The sequence below is a fragment of the Mus caroli genome, chromosome 13 (genome assembly GCF_900094665.2).
Source record: "Mus caroli chromosome 13, CAROLI_EIJ_v1.1, whole genome shotgun sequence".
Classification (NCBI taxonomy): domain Eukaryota; kingdom Metazoa; phylum Chordata; class Mammalia; order Rodentia; family Muridae; genus Mus; species Mus caroli.
This window is the reverse complement of record NC_034582.1, coordinates 100,232,520-100,255,636: the sequence shown is the minus strand read 5'-3', so window position 1 is coordinate 100,255,636 and position 23,117 is coordinate 100,232,520. Positions and strand designations below refer to the sequence as shown.

Below are 23,117 nucleotides of genomic sequence, written 5' to 3'. Positions count from 1 at the left end.
CAGGGTATTTGAAAATATTCTCTACTTTAAAAGGCATTTAGTGTTTTCCAGTGGTGTTAGCCCCATGACCCGTGTGCCCATATGGATTCTGTCTGGTATCTAGAGTGTTTCAGCATGAACTTGCTTTGCAGTGTACAGTTTTCCTGGCTTTAAAAACTTCCTTTTTATAACCCAAGAAGTCATGAGATCAGGTAAACTGCTTTGAGGAAGGGGATGATTTTGACTTGAGATGTTTGTAATTTTTATAGTGTGTTGATGTAGGTAGGTAGAGAGGAACCTGAAACTTCATGGAGTGAGATGTAGACTATGGCTCTTATTTGAATTTTTTCTTTTTTAAAGATTTATTTATTATACAGCAACCTGCCTGCATATATCCCACAGGCCAGAAGAGGGCATCAGATCCCATTACAGATGGTTATGAGCTACCTTATGGTTGCTGGGAACTGAACTCAGGACCTCTGGAAGAGCAGGCAGTTCTCTGACCCATCTCTCAAGCCTTATTTGAAACATTAAATGTAAATTCTAGACATTTCCACTGAGATGATATTCTTCTGCCTTAAGAATTACAGCAATTCGCAATCTAAAAGTCCCTAATAATAGTTTTAAAATACCTCAAGATACCTAAATGTTTGGACTGAACTTATTCTTTCCATAAATGCTTATAGGTGAGTTTTATCATTATAAATTCTCATGAGAGTTTTAAATAGAAGATTAATGATACAAACTCTAATGCAGTTTTGCACCTTTAAATGTTTTGGTAAGATTCACATGACAGAAAGTTTACCATCTAAACCAATTTAGGTATGCACTCATAATAATAAATGCACTCATAATATACAGCCACCGTAATCCACCTCCATACATTTTTTTTTTTTGGATAAAATTAGACTACACCATTAAACAAAAAATATTCTTCCCAAAACTACTTAAACACTTAAAAAGATCTATTTTTACAATTATTGTGTGTCTGTGAGAATGTGTATTTGTGTGTCTCTGTGTGTGTGAGTGTGTCTCTGTGTATGTGTGTGCGTGTGCGCGTGTGTGTGTTTTACTCACAGAAGCCATCAGAGGATATTGGATCTCCTGCAGCTACAGTGACGGGCAGTGGAGGACCATCTTGTGTGAGTGCTGAGAACCTAACTGAGCTCCTAGAAGGAAGTACTCTTAACTGCTGAGCAAGCTCTTTGGTCCTTGCTAAAGCACTTTTGTACAATACGTATCTTCCTGATTATCCTTTAATACGTAGGATTTCCTGTAAAGGTTTTTTAGTAGACAGCAGCAGTGACCTCAGGGAAGTGTAGTGACGAGTCTGTTACAGGAGAGGAACCTCACATCCTCCCTTTGTACTGCAGGTCTCTAAACGGGCATTTAGCTCAGTTGGGGACTCTTGTGAGGGAAATAGGAATAAAATTCCCTAGCTTTTGTGTTTCTTTTTTTTTTTTTTTAAAGATTTATTTATTTATTATATGTAAGTACACTGTAGCTGTCTTCAGACACTCCAGAAGAGGGCGCCAGATCTCGTTACGGAGGGTTGTGAGCCACCATGTGGTTGCTGGGATTTGAACTCTGGACCTTCAGAAGAGCAATCGGGTGCTCTTACCCACTGAGCCATCTCACCACCGCTTTTGTGTTTCTTATAGCATGCCAATCACAGCAATTTTCACAATCCAGAATAATCAGTAGAATGTTCATTTGTTTTTCTTCTTTATGACATCTATCTTATCGGTATTGGCCAATAATGCAACGTTCCAACCAAATAATTGCCCTTTTTTGCAAATAAGTATATAACATTGAGTACAGAAATTGAGATGAGATGGTAGCTTAAAATATACTTTGGAGTCATTTGAGAATATTAAGGTTTATTGTTAAATTACCTCTCAGATAATATTACCAGCTATTAACAGGTAAGATGGACATTAGGGTAAGCTGTATATTTTTGCATTTATATTTTATAAACCTGGAAATCTAGTATCTAATAGTCTTTGCTCACCTGTGGAGGTTGATACCTATAAAAATAAGCATTCTAGTCTCCAGTAGTTGGCTTCAGTAGAAGTAAACATTTATTCCCAAGGTGGCTGTTTAGTTGTTGATACTGGGAGGAGGTAAATGGGACAAGCGTTTTGTGCAGAGGACAGTCTGGGGAAGTACATAAGAGTTGTAGTAAGATTATCATAGCATGGGGCATGTGGCAGGTTATCTGAAAGTCATGTTGGACACCAGTGAAGATCTCTGTCCTGACAGAATTGATATTTAATTTGTGTTGTTAAACTCCATTGGATAACAGTTCTTAGTGACATGGTATCTTGGATGAGTGGTGACGATATTGGAGACAAGTGTACCTGTGTGTATAAAGCTCCAGTTTGCGTTAAATGTGCCATTGTGGCAAAGTACCTGACATGGACATCTTCCAGCTTGATGGTGGGAGGATTTGGTTTGGTTACACTTGCAGAGATCCAGTGCATGTTCCTGCATCTCCTGATTTGGCTCTGGGGAGACAGAACATATGGGAGTAGGGGTGTGACAACTTACACACAGTGGACAAGAAGCAGAGAGCCTGAGAGGGGCCAAGGACAAGACACAGTTCCTAAGGACATGCCTGAGTTTGACCTGGACTCAGAAGCTTTTCACAGTCCTCCAAAGTAGTGGCAGCAGCTAGAAAGCAAGCCTTCAATGGCTTGTCTTGATTGGCACGTTATTTAAGCAATAACAAGTCTAAGGGCCACAGTGTGGTGATTTTTGTCTTTAAACATTAATTTTAGATACAGGCGGGGAAAGGCAGTTAACATTTATTTTTAATGAAGACTGGTAATACTCTCTTCTGCTCTCTTTTCTATTTGGTAGAAGAGTCTACTTTCAGCTTTTCAAGCAGTAACTTCTAGATTTCTTCTTCGTCCTCCTAGCTCTAAGTAACATGCAAATATTGTTTATTTTTGCATGCATCTGTGTGTGTGTGTGTGTGTGTGTGTGTGTGTGTGTATGTGTGTGTGTGTGTGTGTGTAGGTGCGAACATGTGTGCGAGCGTGCATAACATGCATGTAGAAACAAGAGGGTAATTTATGAGACTCAGTTCTCTTGTACCATGTGGATCTCAGGGATTACTTAATCTTCATGCTTGATGGCAAACAGCTGTATTCAGTGAACTATCTTGTTGATCCCATTTTCTACTTAATTTGAGCTTTGGTTTCTAGTGTTGCTAAGTCAGTTACTACTTAATTTCTCACTTTCCAAATTTGATTCCTTTTATCTCTTATAGTATTCTTTTTGTGTTTATGATCATGGGTCTTAAAAAAATTCTATACTGTTTCATTGGTTAAAGGAGACAAATAGTAAACATATTTGTCCAATCTGATTTGGTCAACTTTAAAAAGATGTTATCATAGTGTTTCTAATATTGCATAGATAAGTGTAGTTGGACAATGAACTTCAGAACTCATGTAAGTGAGATGGATCAAGAAGGCTAAAGAGCGTAATATTCAAAGGATATGAATAATAAAAAACCCCAACCACCCAGAGCAGGACTGGGAACACTGGTTTGGAATGAGAGTGATATCAGGTCGTGGTTAGGAGCATCTATCAACAATGAAAATGGTGATCAATGCAGGAAGTAAATAAATAACAGGAAGAGAAACAATTGGGAAAACATTTTAGTGTGGCTTGTGCAGGTGCAGCGTGAGGGCTGGGATGTATATTGTTCCCAGTTAGACAGTTGCTCAGGTCACTTGAGAAAGGAAATGTAGGAGAAGGTTGGTTGACACCAGTGGTTAGGGTGCCTTTTAGACCATGATGCCCTGAGTTATTTGACAGGAAATTGTCCATGAAAGAAAATGTAGAAAACATACAAAGTAGATCTCTTTTGCTTTTCCCCTCGGTTTTCTTTTTCTCATGTTTAACTGGTTCTGACAGTTCTGTGAGTTTCTCTTGGAGATATTTATGTGTATACACTGAATATACAGAATCATAGGTATCTTTAAAAATTCTTTGCTATGGAATTGTTATATACATTTCTGTTCCTTTAAATCCAATATGTAATTATTTTTGAAATTTTTTTTTTTGCATTTCTTACTACATGGTTATTCATGACTGCTTAGTATTGTTAAATATGGATGTACTATGATAGCAATGAACAATTTAGGCTGGGCTGATTTCATACATGTTATTTAGCTGAATGTGTTTATACAGTTTAAAATATCAGCGTTACTACTTTTTATGTAGTCGTAGCATGAGGGGAGACAAATGTTTCCTACGTTTGTTGAGCATTCCTGATCTAAAATTCAAAATGCTGCAGAGCAGTAAGCTTTTTGGCACTGAGTTGTTACCACAAGTAGAGACTTCCAATTGGCTTGCTAAGCAATATAGATGCACTAATGTATTGAATATAGATGCACTAATGTATTGAATATAGATGCACTAATGTATTGAGTTACCTTTGGGATATATGTATCAGGTATATATGAATTATAAGTTAATTTTATATTGACATCTGGGTTCCATTCCCAAGATGTTTAATTTATTTGTAACCATTCTAGAAAATGAAATTTAAAATTCTAATTTCTCCTTTTCTAACCATTTCAAATAAGGAAGACTCAACCTGAATGTGCAGTTTCTTAAAAGGCACAGATACATCCAGCCTTGGTATTGCCATCTAGACAGGATGATAGTAGTTGGAGTTTTACACTTTAGTAATAAATACATGTTTCTTTGCTAGTATAATGAGGGTTATCTTAAAAGACTTATTTATTTTATATAAAATAAATTGTTTTCTGAGGCAGGTAATTGATTGGTGGTAAGGAGGGATCTTAGAGTGTCTTGTCATAAATCGTATTTATACTTCCTGTAGGGATTAGGAGCAGACAGCAAGAACCTGTACCCTTTCCTGCTCCCAGTTATCCAGCTGAGTACAGATGTGTCTCAGCCTCCACATGTCTATCTTCTGGAAGATGGTCTGGAGTTATGGTAAGAGGGAGAACTTGATACTGTGGATTCCCCTGCTGCTGCTTTCTCTACTTTTTTTCAGTAGAGCAGAGGTCACTTGTGGCTTTGAATACTCAGATAAGCATTGTTATCATCTGGTTGTTTCCTGTTCCAGCTGCTGTTTCCTGTAGGCTCCTGATAGACAGCTTGTGAGAAATGGGTTAAGAGCACTGTCTCCTCTTCCAGAGGAGGTCCAGGTTCTCCACACCACCATGATAGTTCATCACATCTGTCACTCTAGTCCCAGGGGATCTGACACTCTTTTCTGTCCTCCACAGGCACTGCATGAACATGGTACACAGACATAAATACAAACAAAATACTTAAAACACGTAAACCTTTTAAAAACAGAAAAATAGAGAGAAATTATAGCAGGGGCCATGCTGCATTTCATATTTGAAATTTGGCGAGTAACCTAGGCATCTAGGTAATTTACTCAAACAAAAATTTGATCTTAATTTTCTGAATATTTGAAATAAGATATTTTTGAGGAGTGGGGTATTGAGTTATATTTCAACTTCCTACTGCTTTTCTAGTGGGTAGCGAGATGTCAGAGCTTAGCTTCACGCATAGTTGCCATTCACAATCTTTGTACAGTATTTTTTGAACAGGCAGTACCTACTACTAAAAGCTTAAAAATGACCTCAAAAAAAAAAAAAAAATCGTGCTCCACACTAACTTAATGTGACACCAAATTTTTGCTTGCTCATTGTTCTTAAGGAGCTGTGCTGTCAAGTTCTTTCACTTTTCATCCCATCTCACTGTTGGAAGCCATTTTTTGTTTAATCACAGAATCAACCATTGACAAATGAACATTTGTTCCTGGCCCTTCTGCCCTACTTCTCTCTCTTTTCTTTCCTAATTTTTGCTTAGAAATTAAGAGTTTTAATTTGAGCTAGAGTATAGCTCAATGATAGCATGCTTCTCTCAAATTTGTACAGCCCGCAGACCAATCCTCCACATTATATAAATCAATGACAATATAAAGAAACAAAAACAAAAATCTAGAATTTTGAATCTCAGAAATTGGTTTTGTTTTGTTTTGTTTTTGTGGAAACTACCAAGTTGTAAGTAAATGCTCTGTATCAGAATATTAGATACATGGCTTTAAATGTCACTGGGTAGCTTTTCACTGCTTGGAATGCACTCTTTATAGCCTTCCCTATTGTTATTTGAGTAGCATCTAGATTTGGGGTTCTCAGTGCTCCTAATGCTGCAATTTCAATACAGGTCCTCATGTTGTAGTGACCCCCAGCCATAAAATCACTTTGTTGCTACTTCCTAACTGTAATTTTGCTACTGTTATGAATCGTAATATAAATATCTGATGTGCAGATGGTCTTAGGCAACCCCTGTTCAACATCCTCAGCAACATCCTCAGCAAGGAGTCACGTTGCACAGGTTGAGAATCGCTGGTCTAGACAGTAGTTCTGAATCAGAAGGTTGTTGACATCAATAATTCATAGGGTGGATTTGTATAAGGGTAGATTGCTCTAGATCAGAAGTGGCAAACTTTTGACACAGGGAAGACAGTGATATGTCATGTGTTCCAGATGTGTTTGTTGTAGCTGCTCCACTCTGATGTTTTAGTGTCAGAAGAGTCCGCCAGTATGTAATTAAATAGACAAATGTCATGATAGAAAATTGGTTATAATGTTGGCTTCACCCCTACGAGCTCTAGGCTTGTGAATACACTATAAATTGGAATATTAATCTCTGTTACACAGGTACTTTCTTATAGACATGTGATTCTCTGACACTCATGTTTGTGGTGCTGATGATTGAGTTGATTTTTAGGCTTTCTACCACTGAGCTACAACTCCAGTGCTCTTGGGCTTTTATTTTAGGTTTTGAGATAAGGCTCACTGTAGGCAAGTCTACCTAGCTCAATGTGGCCTTGAACTTGCCTACCTCTTGCCTTGTCTCTCGTGAGTCCCTGAGGTTATACGTAGGCCTTAACTGTCAGGCTTGGCTCAAAACTTAATGTGTTTGTTAAGTGCGTGTGAGTTTTTGATGTGCCAGTTTTCAAGGGATTTAATAAACAATAATAAAATTGTGTGGTCCTTTTAATGGTAATTTTTTTCTTTGTCTCAGGTTATATATAAATGAAAAAAAATTGAGATAGTTGTTTTCTGGGAATAAGTCTCTGTAACCAGGCTGGCTCAGATCTCAAGTGGAGGGGTTGAATTTTTGGCAACAGCATGGGCATTTCATTTTGACTGGCAACAGAAATGTGGATTTCTAACTTTTATAGTGTATTCCATTTGATGTCTTGTATTTTCTCAGTAAAATATGCAGCATGGTCATCAGCTGGCAGTGACAGCCTGAAATTAGATATAAGCAGCTTGGGAAGGAGAGACCTTACAAATAACCAGTAAGAACAGGCTAATTCTGGACACCCACTGCCAGGTGACCCATTCTTCTCTACACTGAGGACTGAATCTGGGGCCTCCTGCTTGTTAGCTAGCATGCTACCTCTGAGCTGGCCCCAGATGACGACAACGACGACGACTACTTCTTCTTCTTCTTCTTCTTCTTCTTCTTCTTCTTCTTCTTCTTCTTCTTCTTCTTCTTCTTCTTCTTCTTCCTCTTCCTCCTCCTTCTCCTCCTCCTCCTCCCCCTCCTTCTTCTTCTTCTTTTTTTTTTTTTTTGATTTATTTATTTATTATATGTAAGTACACTGTAGCTGTCTTCAGACACTCCAGAAGAGGGCATCAGATCTCATCAAGGATGGTTGTGAACCACCATGTGGTTGCTGGGACTTGAACTCAGGACCTTCGGAAGAGCAGACGGTGCCATCTCTCCAGCCTGGCCCCAGACTTCTTAGGAACTATAAATTACTTTTAAGCAAAAATTGAATCAAAGGCAATAATATATGAAAAGTCTTTTGTTTGGTTTTGCTTTTCAGGAACTATAGAGTGGAACAATGAACTGTGGTGACTGTTGTAAGCTGTTGAGCATTGAGCTCAATACTATCTTCATTTAAATGTAGAACAAACCAAAAGCAACTCTGTAGCTTTTTCCCATCTACTTGAGATTATTTTCCTATAAAAATTTTTCAGAAAAAATTTGACCTCCCGAAATACTATTTTCTGGGGTGGAATTTTCACTTTTAGTATACTATAAAATTCTTCCAGTAGTTTGTCTTCATTCTATTCCTGTTTATCAATGAGTTGGAGCTATGATTTATACTCAGTGATACTGCTTGGATTTACATACGTATGCTATCCATTTACTAGTTAAAAATCATTTTCTTTAGAAAGATTTCTTTTCTTTGTAAGATGGTATAGATTCTGGGGCATATCCCCAGTGATCTATAGAATAGTGCTTAGTTTGGGTCCAAACACATGGACAGGCCTTTGTCAAACTGTGTCAATACCAAGTACTAGATTTTATTTACTCCCCTTTTTTCTCTCTTTTGGTTTGTTTTGATTTTTTTCTTTTTTTTTTTTTTTAAAGATTTATTTATTTATTATATGTAAGTACACTAGCTGCCTTCAGACACTCCAGAAGAGGGAGTCAGATCTCATTACAGATGGTTATGAGCCACCATGTGGTTGCTGGAAATTGAACTCAGAACTTTCAAAAGAGCAGTCAGTGCTTTTAACCGCTGAGCCATCTTTCCAGCCCCTTGATTTTTTTCTTTTGCTGTTGTTGGGACACTCATGGTTTTCCTTCTTCAAGTTCTTTTCATATATATTTGGTATTTTAAAACTATGTTTTAAACTATTAAAGCATGATAATGGCTTATAATTTAATTGGCTTCTAAATCCATCTTTAGAAAGCATGCAGCATAAGTTGTATTACTAGTTCATTAGCCCAGTTTGTCAATGGAGGAACACAGAAGTGATCAGAAAATTTAGAACAGAATAACTTTATCCCTCTTTCATCAGCATAACAATAATGATTTTATATAAAATTATAATTTTTATTTTATTTTAGCATACAGTGTTATTTTTACTGTATATATAAAAATATTATTAGACAAACTGAAGAATAATTTAATCTGTAAGTAACTTGACTTGAAAGCATAAAGATGCGAATTTAATTCCCAGAACACACACAAAAGAAAGAAGGAAGGAAGGGAAGAGAGAAATCACACTTGGGCTTGGTGACACATTTGCTGTACCCCACCACTAGGATTGCAGAGATAGGTGGATCCAGGGTGGGCTTGCTGGGCTGTACCCCACCACTAGGATTGCAAAGATAGATAGGTGGATCCAGGGTGGGCTTGCTGGGCTGTACCCCACCACTAGGATTGCAGAGATAGGTGGATCCAGGGTGGGCTTGCTGGCTAGCAAAGTTAGGTAAATGCTGAGTTCTCGGTCAGTGAGAGAACATGCCTGAAAAAATAAGAAGAGGTGGCAAGTCCCTGAAGAAAGATGCCCAGGTTATCTCAAGGCTCCAGTGTGGGCATGCATGCACACAAACTGGGTAGTTTCAATGGCAGCTTGTGATGCCATTGATCTTCTTGGCAGGCCTTTACACACTTTCCCCTTTGCTTTCTAAACGAAATGTTTTTGTACTCGAGTTGTGATAAAGGCACGAGTAGATGTCAGAAGTGGATTAATTGTGTTTTCCCCCCCTAGGTTAGTGACATTGGAGAACAGCCCGTGTGTCACAGCAGAACTGCTTCGGATATTTCAAAACATGTCACCTCTTCTTGGTATGTCTTCAGATCTTACTGAGATGCTTGTTAATGTAACTGTAGCCTAAAAGTCTTTTCTCCTGCCTTTAAAATTACCCCTTCCAGTTTGTAAGTCCCATATATTGACAAGTCATAGTGTTTTTATAGAAATTATTATATATATTTTTGAAATATCTTCCATTGATTTAAAAGTAAACATTAAATAACATTGCTTTATGGAAAAAATTTCAATTAGACTAAGATATACACTCATTACGAGTTGAGCTTGAACTTTCTTTGAGGAATTTTGTTTGCTAGCTCTTCTAAATGCTACCATGGTTTCACTCAGCTCAGTTTACACAGGGAGTTTTTGCTATAAGTTGTTTAAGCATCGTACATACTTTTGCTTTGGCTAAGGAACCACTGAAGTTTTAGTGTCCTATAGTTTGCTGAAGTATTGCTTACAAATTAGCTAAACACACATAATGTATGTGTTGTGTCTGTCTTCCTCACATGGTCTCACCCATGCTAGACTGTCTCTTTCCACTGAGCTGTAACTCAGTGCCACACAGTTCCAAAACATCACATGTGACCGGATCCTGAGGGCTCTGTGCACTCACCATTCCAGTCTCTCAGAGATGTAGCTACATTCTCTCCCTAGTGTCAATATGATTTTCATAGTAATTAATAATAATGCCTTAGTTAGGGTTTTACTGCTATGAACAAACACCTTCACCAGGCAAGTCTTATAAGGGCAACATTTAATTGGGGCTGGCTTACAGGCTCCAAGGTTCAGTCCATTATCATCAAGGTGGAAACATGGCAGCATCCAGGCAGGCACAGTGCAGGAGGAGCTGGGAGCTCTACATCTTCATCTGAAGGCTGCTAGTGGAAGACTCACTTCCAGGAAGTGAGTTTATACCAGGGTATTAAAGTCCATGCCCACAGTGACACACCTACTCCAACAAGGCCACACCTCCAAATAGTGCCACTCCTGGGCCAAGCATACACAAACCATCACAAAGAGTGAATCAGTACTTTTTCTTACATGTGAGGAGCCATTCTAAAGCATATGATAGCTCTATTGTTTTCTCTCTCTCTCTCTCTCTCTCTCTCACATCTATCTATCTATCTCTCATCTATCTATCTCTCATCTATCTATCTAGGTGGTGGGGATGGTTTAACTCACTAGTTAGTGTGACCTCCCACCGACTTACAGCCCTAGCTTAAAATCTCTTAAGAATAATGCTTTGGTTGTAAAGTCATCCTAGTAAGTGAGTTTGCCAAGTCAGTTGCACACTTAAATTTATGGCATATTTAATTATATACATATTAATTATACACAGTGCAGTTTACTGGCCCTTTGATTATTTTTTAAAAATTTGATTTTTAATTCTTTTGGTGTATGTGTGGTGTATGCTTGTGTCTACTAGTGTGTGCACCTGTCCATGTACCTGTGGAGGCTGGGACAAGTCTCTTCTCTGTTTCTCTTGACCTTATTTGTCTGTGTATAAATGAGAACGTGTTGGTGTGAATATTTGTACACGTGTGTGGGGGGAATCCTTGTCCCCATACATGCATGCATGGCTAATGAGAGTGTCATATCCCTTGGAGCTGGAGTTACAGGCATTTGCCAGATGCTCTGCTTTATTGCATGGGTGATGGACTTTACTCTGGGTCTCCCGAGTGAATAGCAAGTGCCCTTAGCTGCTGGGTCATCTTGTTAGAACCTTCATGTTTTGTGCGAGACAGGGTCTGTCAGTCAACCTGGAGCTCACTGGTCAGCTAGCCTTGCTGGGCAGTGAGTCTCTGGGCCCCTTCGTGCTCCACCTCCCCAGCACTGTCATTCCTTGCCATGAGTGCTTTCTATGGGGCTGTGTGGGTCCCCGTGTAGCTCCTCCCTTGTGTTCTCACTGAGCTCTCTTCCCAGCTCTCAGCTCCCACAAGGCTCAGCCATGAAGCAGCTTTAATTCTGTTACTAAAACTTTGTTGACTATTGTTCTGGGCGAGTATTTAGGTAGAAAATCCCCAAATTTGGACCCTTTGTCATTACTTATTTTGAGAAGTTTTATCAGAAGTAAAAATTCTAGTTCTAGTTTAGGAAAGTAGAGATTCTTTGCAAACAGGAGCAGATGTGAGTGGACACAGGTATGATTGGTAACAGTCGAAACTTTCAGTGGGTAGATGACCGTGCTGACTAGATAATGCCATTAATCACTTCAGTCTCCAGAGATCCTTTCCTCTCTCTGTTCCCTCCCCCTTACTCCCCACCCGAGACCCTTTCCTCTCTCTGTTCCCTCCCCCCTTACTCCCCTCTTTCTTTTCTTTAGGGCCTTAAAAAATGTCATGCCTTATTTTTCCTCAGATTAGAAGAATTCTCAAGTAATAACTCAAAGTCTGTTTTTCAGTAACCAGCCCTTTGCCATTTCCTTGACATGCAATCATTCCCAAAGGCAGTGCCGGCTGCTTCCTGCTGATTCCCTAGAAAACTTTGTCTTTTAGTTGTCTTAGGGAAAGAAAGGAGGTGTGCTTGGCACAAAGGCCTTGTGTAGCTACTTTTCCTACCTTGGAGATTTATGTAGTGCCAGTCTGGCCACGTCAGAACGTCAGCCAGACCGATCATCTGAACCTTCTCGGGAGCAGGGTTCCATGCTTTCATGGTTAGCTTCATACAGCGACCCCACTCTGCCGTCTTCCCCCACTAAAAACTGAACATGCTTGCTCTCTACATACTTTTCTTTATAAACCAGGAAACCACAGGACCCAACTCAGGTTTTGGTTGGAAACGAAAAGTCCCAGCCATGCTTTCCTAGCTTTGTTCTGACGACAGAAGGGAAGAATGCCTTTCTCAGTCGAGTTTTACTGCTAAAGGGTGAATGAGAGCACTGTTAACAGGGGTGGCCAGTTTTACATCTGACCAGCTTATGAATACTGGCTTAGATTATAGTCACGAAAATTTATAAAGAAAGCATGTAAGTTGCTCTTATTTTATTTTCCTTTTATCCAGGCTGGCATTGAACTCACAATCCTCCTGCCTCAACCTCTTGAGTGCTGGAACTATAATTGTGTGTCACCACCCTTGCTGTAACTTAGTTTTTCTTTTTCACTTGTTTGTAGAGATTTTTCTTTTTCTTTTTCTGATGATAAAACATTGTCAATCCTGTCTGATCTTCTATCCTAGAGCTTCCATCCAGCTGCCTTGCAAACGGTAAGCTGCATGCTTGCTGCTTCAGGAACCATAAACAGTCAAAATCCATTAGTAATCATGGTTAAAAACAAACTTGAGTGCTTCAAGTTGCTATAGCAACTTAGTTTTAACTAAAATGAATCATTACTTCACTTAAATTTTGAACAGCTAGTTAATTTGCTCTTTTAAACAATAATTACTGTTTTGGCAGAATTAAGCTCAGAGAATCTCAGAACCTGCTTTAAGATCATCAATGGCTATATCTTTTTATCATCAACAGAATTTTTACAGGTATGTCAGAACACCTTTTGCATTGTTAATAATTATATATTATTTTGGGGTTTGTGTGATATCAGGAAGTGCCCTTTCAAAGTTCAGATTCGGTCTGATACTTTAGTGGGTAGAGATTTTATTTCCTTGTAAGTATTTCTCACTGTAGGAAGGGCGAGATCAGCATCCAGTTCCACTGATGCTGACTACAGAGAATGAACTATATATGTAATTATATACTCAGCAGTCAGTGTATCAGTGTGCTTATAGTCTATCTTCTTCTTCATTCTTCCTAAGAGGAGTCTTACTTGAAATTGTTTGTTTAGACCTTTAGTACCAGTTCTTGAAAAATGTGAGACCTTCCAAATTGAGTTTCTTGCCTTTTCAGTATTGTAGCTGTGTTCTTACACATATTGACCTTTGATTGGATTTCAGACATATGCAGCAGGTTTGTGCCAGTCCTTTTATGAGCTGCTACCAGAGATTACTACAGAAGGTCAAGTTCAAGTGCTGAAGGTATTGTCATTTTAAATTGATTGTCATGCTGTTATTGGTGAGGCCAGAGCCTCCTTAGAATGGATGGCTGAGAAAGAGAGAAACTGATTGAATTCTAGAGTGTTCAGTTTGGCTTAATTCCTTCTTCTGTACCAAAGGCATCAAATTTGAATGTGTGTACAGGTCACCTAGAGGTCTTGTTAAAAGGCAGTTTTGGATTTCTCATTTTTTTTGTTTTGTTTTGTCTTGTTTTTTATAATTTTTAAAAATAATTTTATAAATATAAAAATTATAAACATAATTTTTATTTTATGTACATTATTGATTTGACTGCAGGTATGTCTGAGTGAGAGTGTCGGATCTCCTGGAACAGGAATTACAGACAGTTGTGAGCTGTCATGTGGGAGTTAGAATTGTACCCAGATCCTCTAGAAGAGCAGCCTGTGCTCTTAATCACTGAGCCATCTCTCCAGCCCCCTTCTAATACGATTGTAGCTAATTGGAATAATGTCTATCCTAAAACCTCATTGGATAGAGATGAGTTAAAAGCTTTTTACCAACTTGTCCTAAACCTAGCAACATTCGGTGTATCTTAAGTTTTCAGTTGTTTTGATAGTGTTCTAGGTATTAAACCTTATCTTCACACTTGGGAAGCAAGCCTCACCATGAGCTACACCCTCACCACGGCAGCCTGCCTCCCAGACAGGGACTCAGACGTTAGTCTTCGTATGCTAAGCAGCAGTGGTCACTGCTCTTTTTGGTTTGTTAGTCCACATTTGGGACAACAATTTCAGTGACAGTTTTAACTTTAGTATTGAAGTTAGAGTGCTAGATTTGTTGGGATCTTGTCCAGTTAAGAGCCATTATCCTATAAACTGTATGCATTATCTTTATATGACCTTCTATGAAAGAAATGCTATAACATGAATATAGTAGCTAATGTATAACTGTATTAAACTATATCATAATATATGTATATACACATATGTATCGATATTTTACATTTGAAAGCTGTAGCTGTTAAATATCTAATTTCTTAGCTGTGTTTTATGTCAAATAAGAGAAGTAAATTCTGGCTAGACAAAGTCTTACTCTTTTAAAACTTTCTTAATTTTTTGGTTTTTTTTCTAGACTGGGTCTCACTCTGTAGCTTTGGCTATCTTAGAACTCACTGTGTTGACCAGACTGTCCTCAAACACACAAAGATCCACCTACCTCTCTTCCCCAAGTGCTGGGATTAAAGGCATGCACCACTGTACCTGGCAAAGTCTTTCAATCTTGACAATTACTTTTTTGTTATTAAAAACTATGGCATTATCTTAGCTCTTCAAGGTGAATTTTCTACTAGTGGAACTCACTATAAAACGTTTATTTCCTATTAACCAATACATAGATGCTACAGATTTAACAGGAATAATAACCAGTTACCACTCTGAGTGTATTGTCTGTTTTTGGTGGACACACACATATCTATTCTAGATATTTATGTAAGTATATGCATGATTGGTTTGACTTATAAATTGGGTATATTTGGGGTTATTTGTTAATATATTCAGTCATTCACCTTGTGGGTCAGGAATTAGAAATTTTTTTCTGCAAGTAGTTGAGTAAATGCTTTATTCTGTGGCCCAGAATCCACTCCAACCTAGATTTTCTCTCACTGACCCTCTTTTCCCTCAGGTACTTACTGCAGTCTCATAGAACATGCATTTATTATTTTATTTATCTTATACCTCCTCCAATTATAATGCAAGATCAATAACAGCAGCAGTTTTAGCAGACCTGGTGGCTGCTATATTTCTAGTACATATCAAGACCACTAATAAATGTTTGCTCAATAATTGCAAGGAAAAAAATGAATTGAACTACTACTTAGTAATATTTAGTTTGTTATCTCAAGTACTCATTATTAATATTGTCTATGAATTATCACTCCTAGAGAAAATTGTCATATTATCGTAGTATTATCTATGTATTTTAAAATCTTTCTTGTACTGGACTCCTTTGTTCATCTGTAAGTTTCTCCACTATCCAAAATTCAAATAGTATGTGCTATATTGTTTCAGATTTTAATGGCACTGTATTAATGGTTTTTATGTTAAAGATTTAGAGGTTCAGTATCAAACAGTAGAAGTTCACTTGGCCTATTTGTTAGATTCGCTATCCTGCTACTTAAAATATTCTTGGCCATGCTTTGTTTGGGCTTGGTTCTTCCGTTGCTTTTTTGTACAGATGTACATAAGTGCATATGTGTATATTTTATATGTGTGTTGGAGACAGATCTGTCATAGGACAACTTGTTTGAGTTTGTTTGTTCCTTCTACCATTTGGATTCAGGAAGTTGAAAAGTCCCCCCCCCCCCCCCCCCGCCCCCGCCCCCAAGCTGTGCAGTAACTTGTTATATAGCACCTGACGTCAAAACAGTGTTTAGTTCCGCTCAGCATATGCTAAGTGATTAGGAAAAGCTTCTTTCTTACAGTGAAACACTTTCCACACCAAACTTGATTTGAAAGTTGTTTGTTTGTTTGTTTGCTTGCTTGCCTTTAATAAAGCCTTTTTCCGATATTAGTAGTGAAGTAACTGTTGGAAGTTGACTTAGGAATTCTTTGGTGTGGGCATTGTAAAACTTCAGTAAGCAATATTTTAGGGAGTTCTAAGAAATAGTGCTTTTTATTACTTGCTTTCGATTGAACTCTTATGAACTAGAGGAAAGGTGGCATGGTCAGTGTAGCACAGCTGGTGGCTAGGTCAGAATAGTCAGTGCGATGTGATGTGAGCAAGTTACTGACTGCCTCCTCATGTTCTGTCTGTAAAACAAGAAGAGCTTTGCCAAGTTTCTAGGGCAAGGACTGGACTGTGTGTGTGTGTGTGTGTGTGTGTGTGTGTGTGTGTGTGTGTGTATAAAACAGTCAAGACACTGCCTAGTGTCTAATAAGCTAGTATAAAAGTTAGTTATTTTAATCTAATGACCAGGTTTTCTCATTTTATAGTTAGCCTTTGGCAAAAAAAAACCAACAAACAAACAAACAAACAAAAAACCACCAAAACCAAAACCAAAAAGCTGGTCAAATACACTTATAGACTAATTTTTTTGGTTGCTGGATTTTTGGCTTTAGAAAAACAATCCAAACCAAATGTTCTTCCTACATGATTTATTTAAAATAATTATTTATTGAAAATAAGCACTTCAGGTTCTGGTTGAAATGGCTTAGCAGGTGATGACTTGAATTGGACTCCAGAGCCCACATGATGGGCAGGGAGAACCAACCTCCAAAGGCTGGCCTCTCTCACCTCCACATCTGTGCGTGTGCACTCTGTGTGCAAGTGGCCTCTCTCACCTCCACATCTGTGCACACACACAGTAAAAAAGTAAACAAATAAATGAAAAATTACACAAAAATCTTTTAAGTGAATGTGCTTTTTAAGACAAGGCTAGTAATACAGCAGTAGCATGTTATTAACGAGCATGTGTCTAAGCCGGCTGTTTAAAATTAGCATATTTGTTCATTGCTCTTCAGAATAATACAGTCTTTTAAAACATTTGTTATGGAGAATTTCAAACATAAGTACTACATACTAGCTCCATAATTTTAGTAACAAACCAATTTCTTTTTCATTGTGCTTTAAAATGGCAACGATGAGGCCATCTGTCTGCCTCCCTTGAAATTTATGCTTTTTTCATTGAATGAATCCATGCACATTGTTATCATCCAAATATGGTAACATTTCATAACATTTTATACAAAGTGTAGATTAAGACAGTGTAGTGCCCAAAGGAGATCATGAATAGATTGTAAATATTTGAGTTTAATATTGAGGACTTGATATTTGGTTTGAGTCTGAGGAATGCAGCACCCAGCACTAGTAAGTCTTCTGGGCTTCTGATGTAAAAGGGTGTTTTAAGAAAATGGTGTGTTTATTTTATACTTTGATTTATAGTCTGAGAGAACTCAGACTATGGTTCAGTTCTTATTATAGCTCCCAATATTACCTTAATACAACAGGTTATACACCAGTCAGTATGTTTTTGGCTAAACATAACTATTACAGTAATTTCTGATAGTGCTTGCAAGTAGCTTCTAAGTTCTTTGAAGCCGAAAATTGCTATTTTAAGAAAATTGAACACAGAGACCAGTATGGCTCTTTGGGAGTCAGTGTTTTTAGGGCAGAACTAGAGTTAACTGACTCAATACAGGTTATTTACATGGGCATAGGAATGTTCTAAAAATAATTAAATTTAAGTCGTTAGCATTAATTTGAGTTGCATTTGTACACATGTACCATTTTGAGTTTGGAAATTCTCATTTCTCATATCCATATGCATTATTAAACCAACCTCCTTTCCTTCATTACGATAAGCCTTGCGATAAATTAACTATTTTGACTGTCTAGTTGTATAATAACAGGTGACACCATTATTTACTATGTCCTATGTATTTCTAAGCACATAGCATGTAGAGTACATTATCTACATGTAAACAAGATGATAGTATGGGTTTTTTTCATATTGTTTCAAATTAAAAAATTAAATAACAGAGGTAAATAAATGTTCAAGGTCAGAGAGCTAGTAAGTATTGAGTCATGATAGAAGCCTAGACATTCTGCTAGTAAGATCCACAGTCAGTAATTTTTTATTCAGTGTGAGGACAAATCAAGAATGTTGTCTTAGGAAGAAGTTAAAAACTTACATTTTTGGTTTAAAAGAAGTCTATTGTGGGTATATCTTGAAAATAAGTAGATTAAAAGCTACAGGGTAGCAAGTTCTATTTGTATTGCTGACTTAAAAATAGTGAGGATAGGGCTGGTGATATGGCTCAGTGTTTAAGAGCACTGCTCTTCCAGAGGTTCTGAGTTCAATTCCCAGCAAGCACATGGTGGCTCACAACTATCTGAAATGTGATGCCCCTTTCTGAAGACAACTACCATGTACTCATATACATAAAATAAATAAATAAATCTTAAAAAAAATAGCTAGGATAAATCATGAAGGCATATCCAACCCTGAGTGAAGTACTTTGCCAGTCTCAAATGAAGAAAGCCTCCATAGTTTTACAGTGATTTTGAGAGTATAAGGCAATAGCACTATCCACAATATTCATTTGTTTAAAGAGTAAAAGAAAAATGGAAATGAAACAGTCAACCAAATTAATAAAAGTAGTTATCAAGCAGGAAGTGGAAAAAAATTTGGAAGCTAGAGTTCAGACTGGTATAGATGTTTGATATGACTTAAAGTAGTAAAAGGGCTACTCCTAGTAGTATGAGAACATAATAAGAACAGTAAATCAAAAATTAAAAACTAAGAAATGTAAGAACAACTTTTCTTAAGAGAAAATATGTGTATTTATTGTGATATTGTGGCAGTCACCTACGAATACCTCGTTACATAGTATATAGTAAGTACATGGACCATAACATAAGAACCAAAAGAGAGAAAGCAATCACATTGAATTTTATAATGTTGCTGCTTTTAATACTGTGTGCATTATCATTTTAAAACTCAAAAGTTTGTGACTGTATCTGTATATGTAGATATGTGCAGTCTAAATAAGATTATTAAGGTCTGTAATTTTCATTATGAGAAATACAGAATTATTCCATGTGATTTCCCACATGTATATCTCAAATTCAGCATGTCATAGCATGTGTCATAGTTACTCTTGGTTCCACAGTTCTACGCAAACACGGGACTAGGAAAAATGGAAGAATTGCCTAGCTTGGTTCTTCCAGTCAATTCTGTTACCATTCTCCTTTTAAAATTGTTATGACTGTATTCCATACTCTCCTTTAAAGTCAAATAATGACATTTTCCTACATAATATTTGTTGTTTTGTTTTTGCAACAGGGTCTCACTAAGTAGCCCTAGCTGGACTGGAAGTGGTTATGTAGAGGAGGCTGGCCTTGAACTCCTAGAGAGCTGCCTGCCTCTGCATTCTGAGTGCTGGGATTAAGGGTGTGCACTAGCATGCCTGGCCCTCTATAAAACACTTTAAGACAGTCAGTTCTCTACCTGTGGTCTCTGACCTTAATTTCAAAGATTCCGCCTTGAAGTATTTATTGATTCTTTGTACAACATTGGCTATAGTTTCCCTGTGAAGGCAATGTACAGATGATAATGCTGCTTATATTTAATATATGTGAATGACTTATACAGTAGAGTTGAATCTTCTTAAACACGCACAGGAATGTTTGTTTCTTCTCATATAGAAGACTATGAGACTTCTCATTCAGTTAATTCTCCAAAACAAGATAGAGTGGTTCCTGTGGGTTCCTGTGGGTCCCTTTAATATGAATATTTAAGGATATCATTTAGTCACTTAGATAGAAAAGGCTTCTTTAAAAAGCCTTAATCGGCCACACCTTTGCCAGACCTTTCTTATTTAGGGATAGCCACTGGTGTCGCTTGTAGCTAACTGTTTTGTGTATTTTATATCTGTAAATAATGCCTTTGAAGTATTCTCTCATAAGTTGCTAATGCTAGAAAAGAATCCAGGATGACTCCTTTTCACCTCTGTTCAGCTAAAGTGCTCTCAGTTTTCTTTCTAGATTGGTATTTAGTGTGTATGATTTTTGTTTTCCTGCTCAAAATGAGATGGGCAGCTAGCTGTGGTTATTGTTTTCCGTATAACCTAACCTTTTGAATTCTCGGAGATTAGTAAGGATCCTTTTCTTTTGTACTTTAGACAATAAACTGTGACAGATCCTTCAGCTTACGTTCAGACACAGCAGCTATTCTATTGATGCCCTTGAATAATCTGTCTTCCAGAGTACCTTTGGCCTTTTTTTTTTCTTTTTTCTTTCTTTTCTTTTTTCTAAGATTTATTTATTTTATGTATGTGAGTACACAGTTGTTGTCTTCAGACACACCAGAAGAGGGCATCAGATCTCATTACAGATGGCTGTGAGCCATCATGTGGTTGTTGGGGATTGAACTCAGAACCCCTGGAAGAGCAGTCAGTGCTCTTAACCACTGAGCCATCTCTCCAGCCCTCCGCATTGACTTTTCCTTCCAAGCCCTTCCTTCTTCAGCGTTGTGGCCCTTCTTTATGCTTTCTGAAATTTGAGAGTGGCTTGCCTGAGAATGGCTTTTTAAAATTATGTGTGTCACTGAGGAATCCCTTTTGTTCTAGACCCATTTCTATTCTCTACAGAACATTTACTGCTCTTCTTTTGGGGCAAAGGCCAGTGGTCCAGATATGAAGACCCGAGTGTATCTGGCACTGGTCTTCAGTGGACTCTAGCCCAGCATTCTTGTCTTTATCCTTTTCAGTCTTCATTTGTCTTTCACGTTGCCTTTAGCTTCTTTTTTCTCCTTCCTGAAGGTATATGGTTCTGCTCTTTCCTCTCCTTTTAAATGGAGAATGGTATATGCGGTGACTTTGAGTGTTTCTCAGCCCCTCAGGGTTCAGCATTGTCTGGTCTGATCAGTCACTAAGGTGAAATATATATGAAACATTGCCTCTCCTAATAATTTATTGATAAACCTAACTGTGGATTTATTCTTAACAGTGTTGGCTTTGTGGCCAGGTTTTCCAGTCCTAAAAGCAGTGCTTTTGTTGGGTGTGGTAAAATACACCTGTAACTCTAACACTCAGGAAACAGGCAGGATCAGTAATATGAGGGCAGCTTGGACTACATAGCAAGACCCCGTCTTAAACTGGAGAAAATGAAAACAAACCAATCAAAGCAAAACATAATAAAACTCAAAATCACCACAGAAGAATGTTAGAGATGCCCTTTGCTGCTTCTGTTCATGGGGCATTTTAAGGATGCTTGTTTATATTGCAAGGGGCAGAACTTCATAAACTGCATGTATCTGAATTATCATAGTATGATTAAATGTGACTACAAAGCATATATCTATATGCTATCTATATGTGCCTAAATATTATATACTTTACAACAGATTATAGGTTATTAAAAGTACATTATTTTGTGAAAGTGTGTCTAGTGCCAGAATATTGCACACCTCATGAAGTCACATGCTTTCGCATTTGGTCTGTGTTAGTTCATTTATTGCCTTGTTTACTAGTCTGTGTTTTGTGTAAACCAATGAGTTGCACTGTTGAATATTACTGTGTGTCTTTCTGGGATTTAGGTTGTGGAAAATGCCCTTAAAGTGAATCCAGTATTAGGCCCACAGATGTTTCAGCGGATTCTACCCTGTGTTTTCAGAGGTGTAATTGAAGGCGAGGTAAGACCCTCTGCAGTTTCTAGGATCGCATTGGACTTCAGGTCCTACCTTTGATTACTCTTGCATTAGAAAAACTACATCTTTTTCTCATTGATATTTGTGAAATGAAAGCTTTGTCATTTGGAAATACTTAGTTGAGTAAATTTTGAGGATAATAACATGAGTTGCTATATGTTTCCTCATATAAAAACTGTAGTTTTCTTTGTGTCTGTTTGTGCGTAGGGTGGGTGTTGGTACATAAGTGTTTCTGTGTGCACATGGAGGCCAGAGGCTGTTTTGTGCCTTTTCCTAATTACTCTCCACTTTATTTTTGGAGGTAGGATCAGTGTCTTTCTCTCTCCTTCTCCCTATCCCTCTCTCTTCCCCTAGCTCCTCCCTCTCCTCTCTCCCCTTCTTCCTCTCCCACTCCCCCCCTTCAACTTGAAGTTTGCCATTTGGCTAGACTGGCCTTTGAAGAAGCCACTGTCTTTATGCTTATACAGCAGATACTTTACCCAGTGAGCCATCTCTATTATCCCTAGTTTCAGTTCCTATTTGTGTAAAAGTAAGTAGTAGTAATATAGACACATAATACCCGTACAGTTGTTTAGAAGCTTTTTAAGAATTCAAGCAATACTGACAGATTATACTATACAGAGCAACACAAAATTGTTGTTTTATGTCCCTGAAAGAAATGTTATATTTTTAAATGTTGATACTATAATCATTGATTTTTTTTTTTTTAAATCATTTATAGTTGTACTTTAACACAATTTTACATGTCCTGTATTTTAATTGTGCAGAGGTATCCAGTAGTGATGTCCATTTATCTTGCTGTTATGGGTCGAGTCTTACTACAGAATACCAGCTTCTTTTCTTCACTTCTTAATGAGATGGGACACGAGTTTAATCAGGAGGTAAGAGTCTGTATGCTTAAATTTAAGGAAGTCTGTGACCATATATATATGTGTGTGTATATATATATATGAGATAGTTGATGAAATAGCGAATCTTTACATAAGTTCTTTTGAAGCATTGAAATCTTTACATTATAAATTTTTTAACAATATGGATTTTACCTGTTGCCTGGGGTAGAAGTAAGAACAATGGGGCTGGAGAGATGACTCAGCAGTTAAGAGAACTGACCGCTTTTCCAGAGGTCCTGAGTTCAATTCTTAGCAACTCACAACCATCTGTAATGGGATCCAATGCCCTCTTTTGGTGTGTCTGAAGATAGCAACAGTGTATTCATATACATAGAATAAATAATTAAAAAAAAAAAAAAGTAAGAATAATGGTCCTGTAAATAGCAGGTAAGTTTTTTAGTTTGTTCTCATCCAAAATTAGTAATTTAATTTTTACTTAGCTTTAGAGTAGAATTTTGATTTATTTCAGTT

At 37.5% G+C, this 23,117-nt stretch overlaps 1 protein-coding gene across 3 annotated transcripts in view; it reads left to right on the top strand.

Moving 5' to 3' along the window:
* Nucleotides 1-23,117, top strand: part of Ipo11 (importin 11) — a 132,774-nt gene that overhangs the window by 60,948 nt on the left and 48,709 nt on the right. For 2 of the 3 annotated variants that reach the window (XM_029468283.1, XM_029468284.1), the window contains exons 21-27: nucleotides 4,838-4,953; nucleotides 9,561-9,637; nucleotides 12,780-12,806; nucleotides 12,997-13,076; nucleotides 13,491-13,571; nucleotides 21,646-21,741; nucleotides 22,524-22,637. In XM_029468283.1, coding sequence (XP_029324143.1) covers nucleotides 4,838-4,953; nucleotides 9,561-9,637; nucleotides 12,780-12,806; nucleotides 12,997-13,076; nucleotides 13,491-13,571; nucleotides 21,646-21,741; nucleotides 22,524-22,637 — 591 coding nt within the window. The remainder of the gene's footprint in view (nucleotides 1-4,837; nucleotides 4,954-9,560; nucleotides 9,638-12,779; nucleotides 12,807-12,996; nucleotides 13,077-13,490; nucleotides 13,572-21,645; nucleotides 21,742-22,523; nucleotides 22,638-23,117) is intronic. The other variant, XM_021180389.2, reaches the window with a different exon arrangement.